This window comes from Lagopus muta, chromosome 7 (assembly GCF_023343835.1).
Source record: "Lagopus muta isolate bLagMut1 chromosome 7, bLagMut1 primary, whole genome shotgun sequence".
NCBI lineage: Eukaryota > Metazoa > Chordata > Aves > Galliformes > Phasianidae > Lagopus > Lagopus muta.
Genome location: NC_064439.1, coordinates 43,998,880 through 44,014,579, shown reverse-complemented (window position 1 = coordinate 44,014,579; position 15,700 = coordinate 43,998,880). Strand labels below are relative to the sequence as shown.

Sequence of the window (15,700 nt, the reverse complement as noted above, 5' to 3'; positions counted from 1 at the left end):
TCGATATTTCCTCCGTTGTCCTCTGCTGGTCTCAGAAGGTTCCATTTTGTATTATATCAAAAATGAGTCTTCCCTTTTACTCTCCTCACGTCACCCAATTCAGTTACCCTCCCACAGTCCCCCATTACCCTTCTCCTCAGCCACCAATAGGACAGAGTCAAGATGCACAGCTCGTTAAATGGCCTTGCCCATCAGGTGCATGCAGTCAGGTGCTTGCAAGCATTGGTTGCTGGCAAAGACTCTTATTTTTATGGCCAAAGGACAACCACAAAGAAATCAAGAGGTGTGAGCTCCTGGCAACATGCAGTTGTTCCACTAAACATCCATGGATACCAACAACAGAGGGCTTTTGTTTGGCTGTCTTTTTTACAAATAAATAAATAACTTTGTTGTTTGAAGCGTGTGGTGCTGTCATTTCTTCTTACTAAAGAACCTGAAATCCTATTCAAGACTCAGGTCTCTTTAAAACTCTGCAGACCTTCCTCCCCCACAATAAAAACCCAACACTTCTGCTTAGCAGTGACTAAACATAATGATAAGGGTAAGAAGACACCAACTAGAAAACAGCAAGCAAGCAGTACAGCACAAAGACGGAAGCCATTAAAGGAAACACAGCATCTGATACTTGAGTCAGTAACACAGCAAAGGCTAAGGGTTGACATAAAGGTGTCAACCATTTAAAACAAAGTTACAATAATTTCTAACTAGTCCAGATACTAAGATCTGAAGTTGCTGTGCAACACAGATGGGCACTGCACATTTGGCTGTGCTAAGGTGAGGGATTAAAGAAAGTCACACAAACCTATCAATGTGTGCCAGAGTTCCAGCTACAGCAACAAAAGTACAACAGATGTCAGCAACCCAGACCTAGCTCAAAGTGCAGGGCTCTTGCACTAAAACGGGCATTACAGGCTCCCAAATCCTTACAGAAATGAGTAACAGCAGCCAAATGAGCTGGAAATTGAGGTCTAATTACCATTCAATCGAAATGTAACTATATGATTTATGCATTAAGCTCAACTCCCCTTTCTCCTTCAGACAATCACAAAGTAAAATCTCCTTCAAAAGAAGCTAAAAGAGGCCAAGATCTGCCCACTCTCCCAGATAAGAGCTGGAGTTCTGAACCCACAGCTGGAAACCAGAGCTGCAGCCTTCAGCCTCCATAGAATCTGACCACTCAAAATGAAGCCCTGCTCGCACACACACAAATCTGCAAGGGTTGTTAGAAAAACAAAACCAATTAAGCTCATACCACCGCCCCAACGCTCCAGAGAACAAAAATGGAGTCCTGGTTATCTTTTGAATTAAGAGAGGAAGGGGGGAACCCCTTGAAGCTATTATTAGGCTAAGGAAAAGAGCACTACATCAGATTCGGTACGACAGGATTTAAGAAGAAACACGTGTCCAAAAGCTCACCGACCTCACCTTCCAGCACTCCGATTCTCACAGAACACAAAGCCTGGAGGCAGGCAGCAGTCCTTCCCACTTACATTTTCCCCCCTTCTCACCGGGTGCCTCAAGTACTTCTCCAAGAAGCACTTGCATTCATCAGCCACACAAACACAGCCTACCACTTGCTTTCAACGCTTTTGTTCAGGGTTTATCTAGGTAATGGAGCCACAAGCGAGCGTATTTCTTCTCCAAAAGAAAAAATGTGCAGTAACTAAGCAGCGAAACAAGGGGAAAGACTGAAAAACAGGGGACAGCTCTAGACTTGTTAGCAAAAGATTATACCCTCATTTCTTAACATCCAAGGAGCCTGCAGTGCTCTACTAAGGAACACGATTTAACGACTGTTTACCAGGGTTGATAGTGATATGACAAGGGAGAACGGTTTTAAACTGAAACGGGAAGTTTAGGTTGGATATTAGGAGGAAGTTTTTCACCCAGAGGGTGGTGAGGCACTGGAACAGGTTGCCCAGGGAGGCTGTGGATGCCCCATCCCTGGAGGCATTCAAGGCCAGGCTGGATGTGGCTCTGGGCAGCCTGGGCTGCTGGTTGGCGACCCTGCACATAGCAGGGGGTTGGAACTGGATGAGCATTGTGGTCCTTTTCAACCCAGACCACTCTATGATTCTATGGTCTAAAATGTCACAAAGAAGCGAATGCACACTGCGGTTGCTCTTCCAACTTTGCTTTACTAACAAACCCATTTTAAACACGGCAAGTGTAAAATCCAGCTTTAACAAGGTTAAATCTTGTTAAAGCTGTTAACTGAAACACAAGACTTCACATGGCTCCAACAGTAAGAACCAGATAGCAGGAGCTGGGAAGGGATGAGAGCTTTCTCATGGCAGTTGGAAGTTTGGGCTCCTTCCAGCAAAGCTCAGCTGGATGCTTCTGTTCCAACTTGTCAGCAGCTGCTGGCACCTTCCGGAACTGAGTCTATATAGCAGAATATTCTTACAGAATAAGAACTTATTTTCCAATAACTGGAAGGGATATAAACAGTCAGACATAGATAAAAAAAATGTACTGTTAAAGACAGGAAACAAATTCTGACAGTTTTATTTCTCATGTAGGTGTATTTTATGCCTGTTTTATTCTGTTTCCATGACTAAGACTGAAGTAAATACGAAGAGATTTTGGTCATAGATTCTGAACGTACAGATAATTCAGACCATCATAACTCACATAACTCCCACTATAAAAGGAACATTCTCAAGCAGCATCATCATGAATGCAGGTGGAAGCCTTGACAGAAGTGCTGGAGAAGAGGACATGACTTATACATAATGCGGCAGTGTGAAACCATGTTCAACTTCTGACTGCTGCAATAGCACCCGGGCAAATTAAAGTCACCTGCTGACGGACAGCGAGAACAGATCTCTGCATATGGAACTGACTTGAAAGTTGGCTAATTATGCAATTGCAATCAGTTTCTCTTCATAATTCCTGAGGTAGTTGGATAGTATGGCTTCAATTAAAGTAATGACCTGGCTCTGAAAGAGGGAGGTTTCCCTCAGCCGCTGGCTTTCAGCCATACTCCTCCTACCTTCTTTTGTTCCAGCTCTGAGGTTCATCTGACCTCGTGCTGAGCCCATTTTCAAGTTTCAAACCGGAGAAAGAGCCACATATGCCTTTTATATTCTAGAACTGAGGAAGAGAAAGAGCAGAACTCAGGAGATATGGCAGCACTTTCTCCATTCAGCAGTTGTTAGACAAGGTGAGGTCATGTGACAGATCTGGGCTAAACAGGGATTTCAGGTAAGAAAGTAATCACAAACCAACTGACACAATCAGAAAAAGGAGTTCGATTGCAGTGTTCTACGGAAGGGGACGTCACACCCTTCAACTTGGCTGAGTCAATCTTTCTGTTCATAGATGCTTGTTTATTTCCCTGACCTTCAAAAGGCATGCACAGTAATGCCCTCAAAAGCACACAGAGCAATAATCAAGAATAAAACAGGAAGCTGCAGAGATACCATAAAACACTTAGTTTTTATAGCCCAAACACCCAGTGTGGGCTTGATAAGCTCTTAAACAACAAAAAACAGTAACTATCTTCTGTGTCATGTATCTTTCCCATTCCTTTCACAGCTTATGAAAAAAACCCAGGGAACATAAGATATGTTTCCTCTTGACAACACTGCAGAAGCACATCAAGCTTGTGGCTATCATTTCTCTGTGCACTAGGAAATCCCCCTACTTGATTTTCTCTTTAAAAGTCTTAATGATAAAAACTCATTGAATCTTCAATTCTAAGTATGAAGACTGAAGCCTGTGCTTAGTGTTCATCACTGAGTTAATCACAGCACCTTCAGCGATTAGAGCTACAAATAGCTGAGCTTGAAATGTTTCCCACGCAGGAGAGCAGCAGGATTACCACAGCACAGCAATGCTGTGATGCATCGGCACTACAGAGATGTAAAGGGTGAGCACTTTTTAGGTGACAGAGCTGCGGGTCCCAAAGCAGCGTTTATACTGTTTACTAGGCAGAATGCTCAGATTGAAACTTATCCAACCTACAGCAGCTCCAGCACAAGGCACCCCTTTGCTTCCTCTTAGCAAAACCTCCTTTTAGCAAACTGAAAGCGTCAAGCAGAGAAATAAGGCGGTGACTTTGCAAATACACTTAGAAGCTGCTGAACAGCTACTGAACAGGGTCGGGAGTGTGAGGGGAGCTGAAGAGAAGCCATCAGAGGCAGCGATATATAACATAATCACAGAATGGCCGGGATTGGAAGGGACCTGAAGGATCATGAATCTCCAACCCCCCCTGCTATATGCAGGGCCACCAACCTCCACATTTAATACCAGACCAGACTGCCCAAGGCCCCATCCAATCTGGCCTTGAACACCTCCAGGGATGGGGCATCCACAACCTCTCTGGGCAGCTGTTCCAGTACCAACGCTGGAACGGAAGGTACGTCCCGTAAAGCCAACGGCGTTCACTCAGCTCCTACTACCCACACTCGGAAGGGGAAGCTGGGAGAACCGAGGCCCGCACATTACTCCCAGTCCAGGCTCCCGAGCAACCAGGCGCCCGCCCGAAGCGCAGCCCGCGGGCCTCCAGAACCGGCCCGACGGCCCCGGCCGCTTCCCGACGGCCCCGCCCGCACCGCGCCCCCAAGTCCCGACACGGGAGAAGAGGTGCGGCCGCCCCGGCCCTACCTAAGGAGGGTCTCGAGTGCGCTCTCGTGCTTATCGAGCGGGCGGCCCAAGGCGCTCTTGCGCAGCTTGCTGAGCTCCTCGGCGGCGCGGCAGTGCTCGGCCTGGGCGTCGCCGCTCGGGTAGCTCTGCTGAATGAACTTGCAGAGCGGCTTGGCCAGATCCACCTCCGAGGCCTTCTTCAGCTGCACCGAGATGAAGTTCGTCATGGCCAGCGCGGGACGGCGGGCGGCGCTCAGCTCAGTTCACACCGCTTCACGCTCACTTCGCGCCTCAGCCGAGCCCCGCACCCGGCCTGCCGGCCCGTTCCTACACCGCAGCGCACTTCCGGGATCGTCGCGCGCTCCCGACGCAGCGACGTCACGTACGCACGCACGCACGCCGCCCCCGCCCGCTTTCCCCGCCTCACGCACAGCCCTCGCCGATCGCTGTCAGCACTCGGCGGCCGCTGCGGCTGCGTGCGTGGCGCTGAGTGCCGGGGGGGGGCTGGGGATGAGCCCAGCAGCTTGGGAGAGCAGGGGGATGCGAAGGGTAGTGAGAACACCCTAAGAACTGGTGTGTGGGATCACGGAATCGCGAAGGCAGGAAAAGAGCTCTCGGATCATCTCGTCCGACCGCCGGCTCTGCACCCCCGTCTCACAGCGCGTCCCTCAGCGCCGCGCCAACGCGGTTCTCAGCCGCTTCCAGAGACGGCGATTGCACCGCCTGCCCGGGCGGCTGTGCCACTGCGTCACCGCTGGGAGAAGGGATTTTTCCCAGTATCCAACCTAAAAATAAGTTGGAACGTTAGTTCTTCGTGGCAAGCGCTGGGATTGAACGGCCGTGGAGATGGTGGAGGGCCTGGAGCACCTCTCCTGTGAGGAGCAACTGAAAGAACAGTGCGTTCTCAGCCCGGGTTACTCAGGCTCAGGGATCACTGAAGAGGGGCCATGCAGAGGACGGAGCCAGGCTCTGCCCAGCACCAGGACCAGCGGCCGTGGGCACAAGGCAGAGCACAGAGCTCCCTCTGAGTGCCAGGTAGCTCTCTGTGCTGTGTGGGTGATGGGGCGCTGGCACAACCTGCCCAGAGGCTGGAGAGTCTCCTTGGAGACACACAGAATCACAGAATGGCCAGGGTTGGAAGGGACCTCAAGGATCATGAATCTCCAACCCCCTGCCACATGCAGGGCCACTGACCTCCCCATTTCACACTAGACCGGGCTGCCCAGGGCCCCATCCAATCTGGCCTTGAACACCTCTAGGGATGGGGCATCCACAGCCTCTCTGGGCAGCCTGTTCCAGCACCTTACCACTCTCGTAGTAAAGAACTTCCCCCTGACATACAGTCCCTCAACTTAAAACCATTTTTCAGTTTTGGAGACCTCCAAAAGCCTGGACACCATGCTCTGGGTGTCCCTGCTGGAGCAGGGGCTGTGCCACATTGACCTGGAGGCCCTGCCTGCCTCAGATCTGCTGTGATTCTGTGAAATCTCTGCTGGCACCAGAAGGCAGTTTCACAGTTTCTGTGGGCAGATATGTCAGGCACGCAGCTTGCTTTCTGCAGACTCAGACAGCATGGCTCAGCCATACAGGCAAGGCAGCCTGTGAGGCTTGAGCTGCTGTGCGGTCCTCCTGCAGCTGTGGGGCAGTGGGGAAGGAGGAGCAATACGTTCTGCTGCTGCTGTGTGCTGGGGCAGTGCGGTGAGGCGGCTGCTTACAGCCCTGCCACCTTCCTTCTACTGCAAACTTAGGCTTACAAAAATTCTTCTCTGTATATATTGTATGTGGTATACATATATATGTATGTCTGTGTATTGGTGCCGCCCACACACAGCAGATACCTGTCCTGGTTTCAGCTGCAACGCAGTTAACTTTCTTCCTCCTTCAGTTTCTTGTAGCAAAATATAGCAAAATGTAGTTGACAGAATTTTAAATTTAAAATGGAGGGAATTTTATCATACAATGAGTATAGTGAGTAAGCTGTCCCACCTTACTCCTATCTTGGTATGTGACTTCCTTACTGCTTTCTCTCCCCAGATTTTATTGCCCACGCCCACTTGTGAGCACCCATCTCTTGGACAGAGGCTGCCAGGTAGCCTATGCTGACGGCATTTTCCAGTTCCGGGGAAAACCTCCACCCTCACAAGCTCAGATCCTGATCAGTCTCAAGATAGAGCCTGCCAAGGGGTTGCCTCCCTTTGTTTCCAGCATCAAGACTTTGTGAGGTATAGTGAGCCCACACGGCGATACACGATGCGTGGCTGCCTATATAAGGGTGGGGAGGTCATGAATACCTCCCTGCGCAACAGTCATAAACACGGAAAGGGTGTGAACAGGGAAGGGCAGAGACTGCAGCCATGAGATCATGCTTTTACTTTGGAACCCCGGTGACCTTTAGATGATGTTGCTTAACACATGCAACCACCGATATTTTGCATTCCTAAACCGCCCACCAACACAGCTCAGAAATTTCACTTTGTTTCAGAGTAAATTGCCAGAACTTCAAACATACAGGTGGTTTGCTTTTTTCTCGTGGATTTTTTAGTCAGTATTCATCTGATAACTTTGCTCTGGTTATTACAATTGTCATAAGCAGTACTGACTTGTCTCCTTGTTACCTTGTGACCAGTTAAGTATTATTTCCCAATTTAGAGATGAAGAAGTCTCATAGTCAGTAGTTAGCAGCACAGGGAGCATAATCTGCATCTTCTGACTCAGAGTCCTGTGCTTTAAACAGCAGACCATACTTCCCTCTTCAACAAATTCATGATAGCATCTAAAGGAAATGCTTAAAAACATCATTGCCCTGAAATGTTTAAGGTAATGCAGCATAAACAAGTTGGCTGTATGTAAGCACAACCAAGGTCACTGATACATTTAATTTTGGTGTAGACAGATGATTAGATGTCCCCAGTTTTCCTCTCTTTCCTAAACAACTATTATGTATATATAGAACATGGCAGTTTTGCAAAAGAGTTTCTAAAAGGCAGATTTGATTTCAGTATGCTATTGGTGTTTCTGCATGCTTCATATGTTTTGTCTAGTATTTTTGGATGTAAAAGTTTTCACTGAAAACTGATATTCTATTATAAATTTGCTTTCTGTTAAAAAAATCTGTATACATATCTCTCACTAAGGCAAGATTTTATTCTATAGACTTTTATCGTGACCCTTTATCCATAGTGTAAGTGTTGCCTTGTAGCAAAAGCCCTAACTGGCAGGCAAGGTGCTCTATGAAAGTGAAAAATCAGCATAAAGAAGTGATAAGGCACCTCATTGTTCAGTTCATTAAATCTGATGGTCGTCCAGCAGAACACTTCATTTAATCATTCATATTCAATGCCATTTTGGCACTCCTGACACAAACTTCTGGGGACAGGAAGTAATTCCAAATCTTTTATCTCCACTACCTTTTGACATGAGTTTCAGGAGTCATGGCCTCAATTTCCAAAACTGGGGAATGCAAAAAACAAATTGTAAGTCAGAAACAGCTCTGACTGAACTAAATAACACGTCTAGTCCTACTACCTGTTTAAAAGAAAATATAAAATTCTCCTAGCTATTCTGATATTAAAGTCATGAAACATTTGCAAGACATGGTGATGTACTGGTAAGAGATTGCTGTTTTATTTTGTTAATATTGCTTGGGAAACTGGTTCTTCCTCACTCCCCATCTGGAAGACCAGAGGGACACCAAGGAGGCCAGAACAGAGCTATTTAGGACCACACAGGAAAGGGAAGCAAGGTCCAGGTGAGGAGTAATCCCCTTTAAATACAATTATTTGTGTCTGGACTCAAGTTTAAACACCCATGGCTCTGTGAAGGACCAGAGCAACTGCTGGTCAGTGACATCTGCTCTGGCTGCTCCAACCAAAAAGGTGGTAAAATTCTCTTCCGTGCAAAAGTGTTTTCAAGAGTTTTAACACATTGTTTTTAATGTTCATGCAATTCATATCTCTGTGGTTTTAGAAGATTTACAAAGCAGAACAGCTTGTAGAAGGCAGCAGCAACACTCAGTAATAAATAATTGAGAAGCGATTAAAACATCTCTTCCAAAAGCTGAAGGTCAGGATTAGGGCAAGGTGCATCAATACAAACATTTAAAATTCTCCTTACAATGTACTGAATAAAACTGCTTTCAATTTCCTTAGACTCCCATAGACTTCTATATTGCATACTAAGGTGCAGTCACATTCTGGCTCTGGAAATGTACTTTCTGCTTAAAATGATGCAGTGCTTCTATAGGAAATTTTGCTGATGGAATGCTATTGCTTGCAGGGCAGCTATGCATAAGAAGAGGTGAACATAATGAGGAGTATCATCATTGTTTGATCCCAGACACACACAACCCTTTACTGAATCCAATCCTGCACATATAATCTTCTGAACAACCCATGTGTGAATATTTTACTCTGATTTTGGCATGAAAACTTTGCAGCCAACACATTTCGGTGCAAACTGTATGATGTGTGTTTTGAAAAATGTTCAGAGCTTTTCTCTGAAAGTTTGTTGAAAGAAAGAAAAAGACTTGTTCTGCCTTTGTTCAGTGTTGAACTGCTGCTTAATGCATCGTTAGTTCTGCTTTGCATACATAAATTATGTATTTTAAAATAATTCTTACCCCTAGGAATGGAAAACAAAGTACCTGTCATACTGCACAGAACGTAGATGAAAAATCAAACATCTGCTTTTTGAACAAAATTTCGTCTTACACAGCACTTGTTCTTGCTATGAACCTTCCCTTGAACTGTCATAGGGTTTCAGAAGCTCCCAGCAGGAGATGGATAGCACTCTAATGTTATCACATCTTTAATTAGATTAGAAGTTAGAAGAATAAAGTATTAATAACCTTGAAACATAAGTTTGTCTAATATATTCTTCCCCTAACTATATGGTAGTTTTACTGTTTGCAATTTAAAGTAAGAAACAACCAAAACTTAAGCATGCGTTTCTTTATTCATGACAGGAAAGAGTTTCTAATTTTGCAAATTGCTCTCACAAGCTTGGCTAATTAAGCTGACCCTTCAAATCTGAAAGCCAAAGTGTTTTCACATCCAAGAGTGCAAACATGTCAGTGATGGGAAGTAACAAAACAGAAGAAAGATAGTTGGGTAACATTGAATCTCTTAATCTTTGTTATACAGGGTATACATAAAGCAGCAACTTTGTTTTATTAACTGTAAGATTTTGCTTGCTTTATTTAAAGCATTGAATTTCACATTTTATAAAGAACTTGCTCTGAATATGCCATCAATTCCATTAAAAAATGTTTGCATCAAAGGACAGAGTGGCCGTCAAAGAAGTAGAAATTCATATTTTCCTTTGTTGGTGTTTTATGCTCTGTAATTAAATTGTATATTTTTTTTGCCTGTATATTCAATGCAAGAAAATGTTCTTTTCCTGTTTATTACAACTACAAAGTTTGACTAGAAAGCTCCATGTGTAGTTGGAAGACTGGGAGTTTTACTGGACGTGAAGGTATGAAAGAAATTAAATTTCCTTAATTGAGGAAGATTCTTTACAAGTCATCTTTGACTTAGCATTTATTTTAGTAGTATTTTCTATTTGGGGTATTTGTTATCCTGAAACATGATATATTCAAATAGAAATCATTTCACAGAGCTTGAAATAGGTCTGAAATGGATGTGGTCATTAGACAGCAGAATGTGTGTTAGTATAGACAGGTCACATCTTGCTACATGGAAAAAGCAGGATGGTGAATGAGATCCCAACAGAAATACCTTCACTCGGCCAAGTTCACCCAAAAACCCTGCTGAAATTCAGCTCTGTGGTTCTTTATGGCAACAGGAAGGTTCACACTGCTGTGCAATCCTTTCTACAGACAAGGAAGTATGATATTTTCGGCAGTAGAGAAGAGCCTGTAGAAAGTCATAGCCCAAATACCTGCAGCTCTATCACTGCACAAAGCAGCCTTGTGTAATGAGCCTACATGATATGTCCAAAAGTGGACGTACTGGAGCATGCTCCTATGGATCTATCCTCTGGATCCCCACCAGGGCACATTGCCCTTGGCACTGCATGGATGAAGTCTGTTAAGCAGAGAGAAGCTCAGAGAGGGAAGTGTCTGCCATGATGGGCCAGACAGAGCAGGCCCACGCTGCTGGAGCAGTATTCAAACGTGCCAGCAGGGACTGACGCCTAATTTTACATCTGAGGGGATGGCAAAGATGCAAGGAGGAGTGAAAGAATCTGTTTTTAGAGCTGTAAAAATCCAGATTTCTCCTTTTAATGTGGGGTTTGAAGGAACTGCTCCCAGGAAGGCACCGTGGAAGGAACAACTGCAGGCCTTATTTGGTGAAAACAACTCCAAAACAGCTTGAGACCTTGCAAACTGGAAGGGCCAAATCAAATACAGAAGCCCCTGAGAGCATGGTTGTTCCATGGTCCATGCAGAAAGGGGGCTGTGCCTTTTCCCAGTTCAAGACATCTTCTTAGCACCCACACTGACAGCGTTACAAGGAGCCACCACTAATAACAACACAGGAAATGCACTTCTGAAAGCAGCAAAGATTCTCATATCTCACTGCTAAACTTGCCCATAATGTCAGGCTTTTATCTTACACATTCCAAATGTTATGAATCAAAACAAAGTTTCTCTGTTATGTAATGTTACAAAAGCCAGTTTTTTTGCAAAGTTTTGTCCGACCACAAAAATCCAGGGCTAAAGAAATGGCAACAGGATTTACCAACAGTGCTGCCAGAGGATTCCTTCTAAAAATGCTTGCTTTGCAATTTTCAAAGGAGAAATGATGCACAAACTGAGACTTGTGCAGACTTCAAAATGCAAGATGCAAAATATGTGGTTTCATCTATTTCATCATTCTCCTACTGGCCGTGTGTGGACATTTGTGGTACAAGCAGGCAATGAGATGCAGCATCAGCAGTGCACTCCAATTGCACAGAAGGAGGAAAAGGAGGATGGTTTGATCAAGGGCATTGTTACAGTACGTGTCTATTTCTGTTCTTTTTCCTCACAAAAGGAGGTAATTGTGACTGATGTTGTTTTTTAATCATGGTAGGACAGCCATAGGACATCACAGAGGCTGACTCAGACATTAAAGGGGATTGTGTGAGAGACACTGGGAGAGCTGGCTTGCATTAGGAGACTGCACTTCAGGCAACAACACCTTTGCAGAAGTTATATAAATTAGGGCAGGTTCCAGTTCACTGCTCAGAATATATGATTCATCCTGGCATGAAGTATCTGGATGTGGCTTGACTAATGCTAGCACCTAAAATGTCACTGTAAGGAATGTAGCATGCACATCATGCTCTGCGAAGCTCAGGAGATTACCCCTGGTGATTACCTCTCCAACTCCAAGGTTGGTCTGCTTGGCATTCCCTCTGCAGGCCCTGGAAGTTCCTACTGACATGTAGGCAGACTGAAAATGGTGTAACTGTGGAATCAGACATTCAGCTGATTTGCATATGCAACATTTCTTTTAGTTGCACTGACTGGAATAAACTGCAGCCTGGCATTCCTTCCAAACTGGTCAGCCTCACAACTTGACATTGTTTCTTCTGCTTCCAGACAGAGAGATGCTGACATGCACAAATAAGGTATTTCAGGAAACGCAGGATAGTATACTTGTACTTCAAATATTTTGTTTAAATAACATTTAATTAGTTTCCATTCTTCACGCAGGCATGACAGGTTTATCAGCCGTCACTACCTAGGAGCTATGGAGCTAGGAACTTGACAGTGACTAGGGATGTCTGACATAAAATTGTCCTTGGAGTAAATTAATCTCTCAAAGTAAAACGTACAGGCCAACTGCTTATTTACTGGCAGAATCCTTTGCCTTTCTGTAACTCCAGTAACTTTGGACATGCATGTTTCTGCCTACTCTCACTCTTGTGTTCTCTGTATTCTGTCTCTACTTCTCTGCCTATTTCTAGAATCTACTTCCTCCGCCTTCTGCAGTGTTCAAAGGTGTTATGCTCAGATTGGTTAGCTGAATGTGAGTCACCAGAGCAGGCCATTTCGTCCTCCCATGGTGTGTTTTGCTCCATCTCATGACCATCATTTTTTTTTCCATTTCAGCCTTGCCAGTATTACCTGCTTGGCATGGTAGTTTATCAGTAATTAATGAGGGACCTATTTTCTGGGATGGAGCAGCTAAAGAAGTTTTTTCTTTACTATGTAGATGATTCAGTATGATTTTCATTCTGCTTTATTGCCCAGAGAGGTATGCTGTGATTCAGCACTAACCATATCTGTTCTTATAAAACTCCCATGAAGTCTAAGTATATACACATCGTTCCCAAAAAACAGCCTGGTGAGAGCTGGGCTTGTGATGTACTATTTGTTAAGGAGGAAGATAAAAACCAAAGTGAAACCTTCTAGCTGGCCAGGACGTATTTTCAAAAACACTCCACATGTACCCAGTAATTTGCACTCTTGTAGCAGCATGCTGACGCTGTACCTCATCACGGGATAACAAAAAGTTTGCTCCAACTTGTTTTCTCTCCTGTTTTCTCATGGACTCACACAGAATAATAAATCACGTCAGAAAATGGCACATTAGCCAGATTACATGCAGAGAAAGAGGAAATAGGAATGTTGTTTAGGAAAAGGCTGTAAGAATGGAGAACTGTGGGCAGTTATTGCAAGCTGAAGTGATGACTGAGAATACTTGTTGTGAAAAAGCATCACATTTGGGGTGTCCCAACCAAGTCTAGTCCTTTTTTTTTTTTTCCCAGCTTTTAATTTGTACAATGAAGGACACCAGGAGTGTGGTTGTATTTGCTGTGATACTTGTTAAAGTACTGTAGCTATTTGCAAGGGTCTATGCAAAGAGTTAGGAACCCTTCTGTAATAAAGATAGGCAATAATTGAAGGAATTATGTTTGAACAGACCTGTCTTAAATACAGGACAGAAGTTATTTGCTGGAGGAACTCTCATGCCAGGCCCGAGATAAGAACCAGGGATTTCTCTTTTGGTAGATTCCACTGACACATTCTAGCCCTTGGCTATCCCTGTCTTTCCCCTTTTACTTCTAGTCACCACGCAGGGTCTTCCCAACCAATGAAGCAATGCCTCAGTTATTTGCTAAGGATGTTTCAGCATGCCAGCCAGCAGGAAAGCAGTCTGAGGTGTGGCTGAGATGTTCTTCAGTACCTCTCACGTTTAGTGCAGAAAGGCCCTATGGGAAACAACAGTTATGATACAAGTTAGGGCAACTCTTAGGGTAGCTGGAATATTTCCAGGGACCAAACAGGCAGCTTCAAAATGGAGGTAGCCACGTGTTTCTTACACCTGAGAGGATCTCCCCTGGCTGACATTGTCTCGATTTTCCGATGTTTCTATTCCTGTTCTGCAGAGAACACTCGGTCAGGGGACATGATGTTGCTGCTTGAAGTGCTGTGCATGCAAATAACAAAATTCTGTCTAAAACAACGTACGTGATGAAGGCAGACAGATGAAGACAGGCAGAAAGGTCCAAAGTTACTTATCTGAGGCACAGTTCTGAGGCAGATTCTGATGTAATCCCACCAGACCCAGTTCCCAAACTGGAAACCTCTACCAGCACCGCTTGGAGCCAACTCACTCTGCATTTCAGCACAGTGCATGGATGGTGGCAGCACACAGGTAGCTTTAATGCTATAACATACAGCCCACAGTGTTGTTACTGTCCAGGAATAAAATGCACTTTCCCCCTTCTATCTTAAAAATTCATTTACAGAAGGGAATGAAAAGCTTTTAAAAACAATTAGCGTGTAAATGTCATTTCCACCCTTGCCATCCATACTGCCTAATTAAATAGGGATACTAACAAAAGTAACAGGAATCTCATTTCTTCTAGCTACAAGATAAAGCTAAAAGTAATACTATTCATGCCATGCTTTTGATTTATTTCCTGAGAGTGGTGTTGTATGTTATAAATCTACTACCAACTGCAAATGCCAGGCTGACAAAATTCATCTCTCGGAGCCAACAGCTTACACTTGTACTAAGCTCTTGTGTATTAATTTGGTATCGGATTTTCTCCTTGTTGCAGGATCAGCTCTCTGCTTTATGACCACTGACATGTGAAATAAAATGCAGTGACCAGAAGATGTCTGAAGCAAAGTCAGATTTTATTGTATAATGGACTTCCATCAGCGTGGGATTAAAACAGGGCTCATAAAACCAACTGCTATTTAGTGGTTATGGAAAGAAAGTAAATCTGCAATTAAATTATAACGGGGTATTTATTGAGTAAAGGCAGTTCAACTTAATTAATTAAAGTTGGAAAATATTTAAACTATCAGGAACAGATTTCTGTTGAAACCATATGATGAGCTTTGGCTTGATTACTCTCAGACAACTCACTGCTGCATAACTCTTCAGGCAAAACACCTGCTGAGAGCCGTATGCTGGTAAAGAGAGATTGCAGACACATTTTGAAGTTGATGAAGACAGTCCGGATTCAAGCAAAGATTACATAACCACCGTGTAGTTCTGCACGATGCTGTCTGTGCTGTGTGTCAGTGGGGGGTGCTTCTTCATGGAAAAATATAGTTTGGATTCAATATTTGTTTATGTGGGCTACCAGAAGCAATTATGGCTCAGAAAAACCTTTTCATGATAATGGTATTCTTGGATCTTCCTGCACTGAGCATGTCTTGACAAGGAAGTTAGGGAGTCTTTCTGCAACTCTATTTTGTGGTACAGCTGCAGCATACTGTCATATCATGCACTGCCAAAAGCCCCAACTCTCCACTGCCCACTGTTCCTGCATAGCCCAGGCACTGGGAGAGCAACCCCATGAAGCCAGCAGTGCATCCTCCTGGCAGTGCCCAGCAGCACACATGGTCGGAGGGCCTGGGCTGGTCTGTTCTCAAGAGCATCGCTGCTAGGACAACGTACAGCCAACAGGACTGTGCTGCAGCCTGCACCATCTGTGCACGCCTTCATCCGTGATGTACTTCTTCAGAAATTCTGCCACATAGGTGGGATGTTTAGCCTTTGTTGGCTGTGCTCACCGCACCATCTGCAAGACACAAGGGAGCACCTCAGTACCACATGCCAGCGCTGGAAGGTCCGAGATCTTGATGACCCACTGGATCCAGAATCTGTCTTCTGCCTACAGTAACAAGTAAAAG

The 15,700-nt window shown here is 44.6% G+C and overlaps 1 protein-coding gene across 3 annotated transcripts in view; it reads right to left on the bottom strand.

Moving 5' to 3' along the window:
* LOC125696428 (programmed cell death 6 interacting protein) overlaps nt 1-4,972 on the bottom strand; it is a 33,242-nt gene extending 28,270 nt beyond the window's left edge. For 2 of the 3 annotated variants that reach the window (XM_048952072.1, XM_048952076.1), the window contains exon 1: nt 4,615-4,971. In XM_048952072.1, the coding sequence (XP_048808029.1) occupies nt 4,615-4,820 (206 nt within the window). In that variant the 5' untranslated portion in view covers nt 4,821-4,971. Of the gene's footprint in view, nt 1-4,614 lie in introns of all 3 variants that reach the window. The other variant, XM_048952075.1, reaches the window with a different exon arrangement.
* Nucleotides 4,973-15,700: the final 10,728 nt, after the last annotated feature.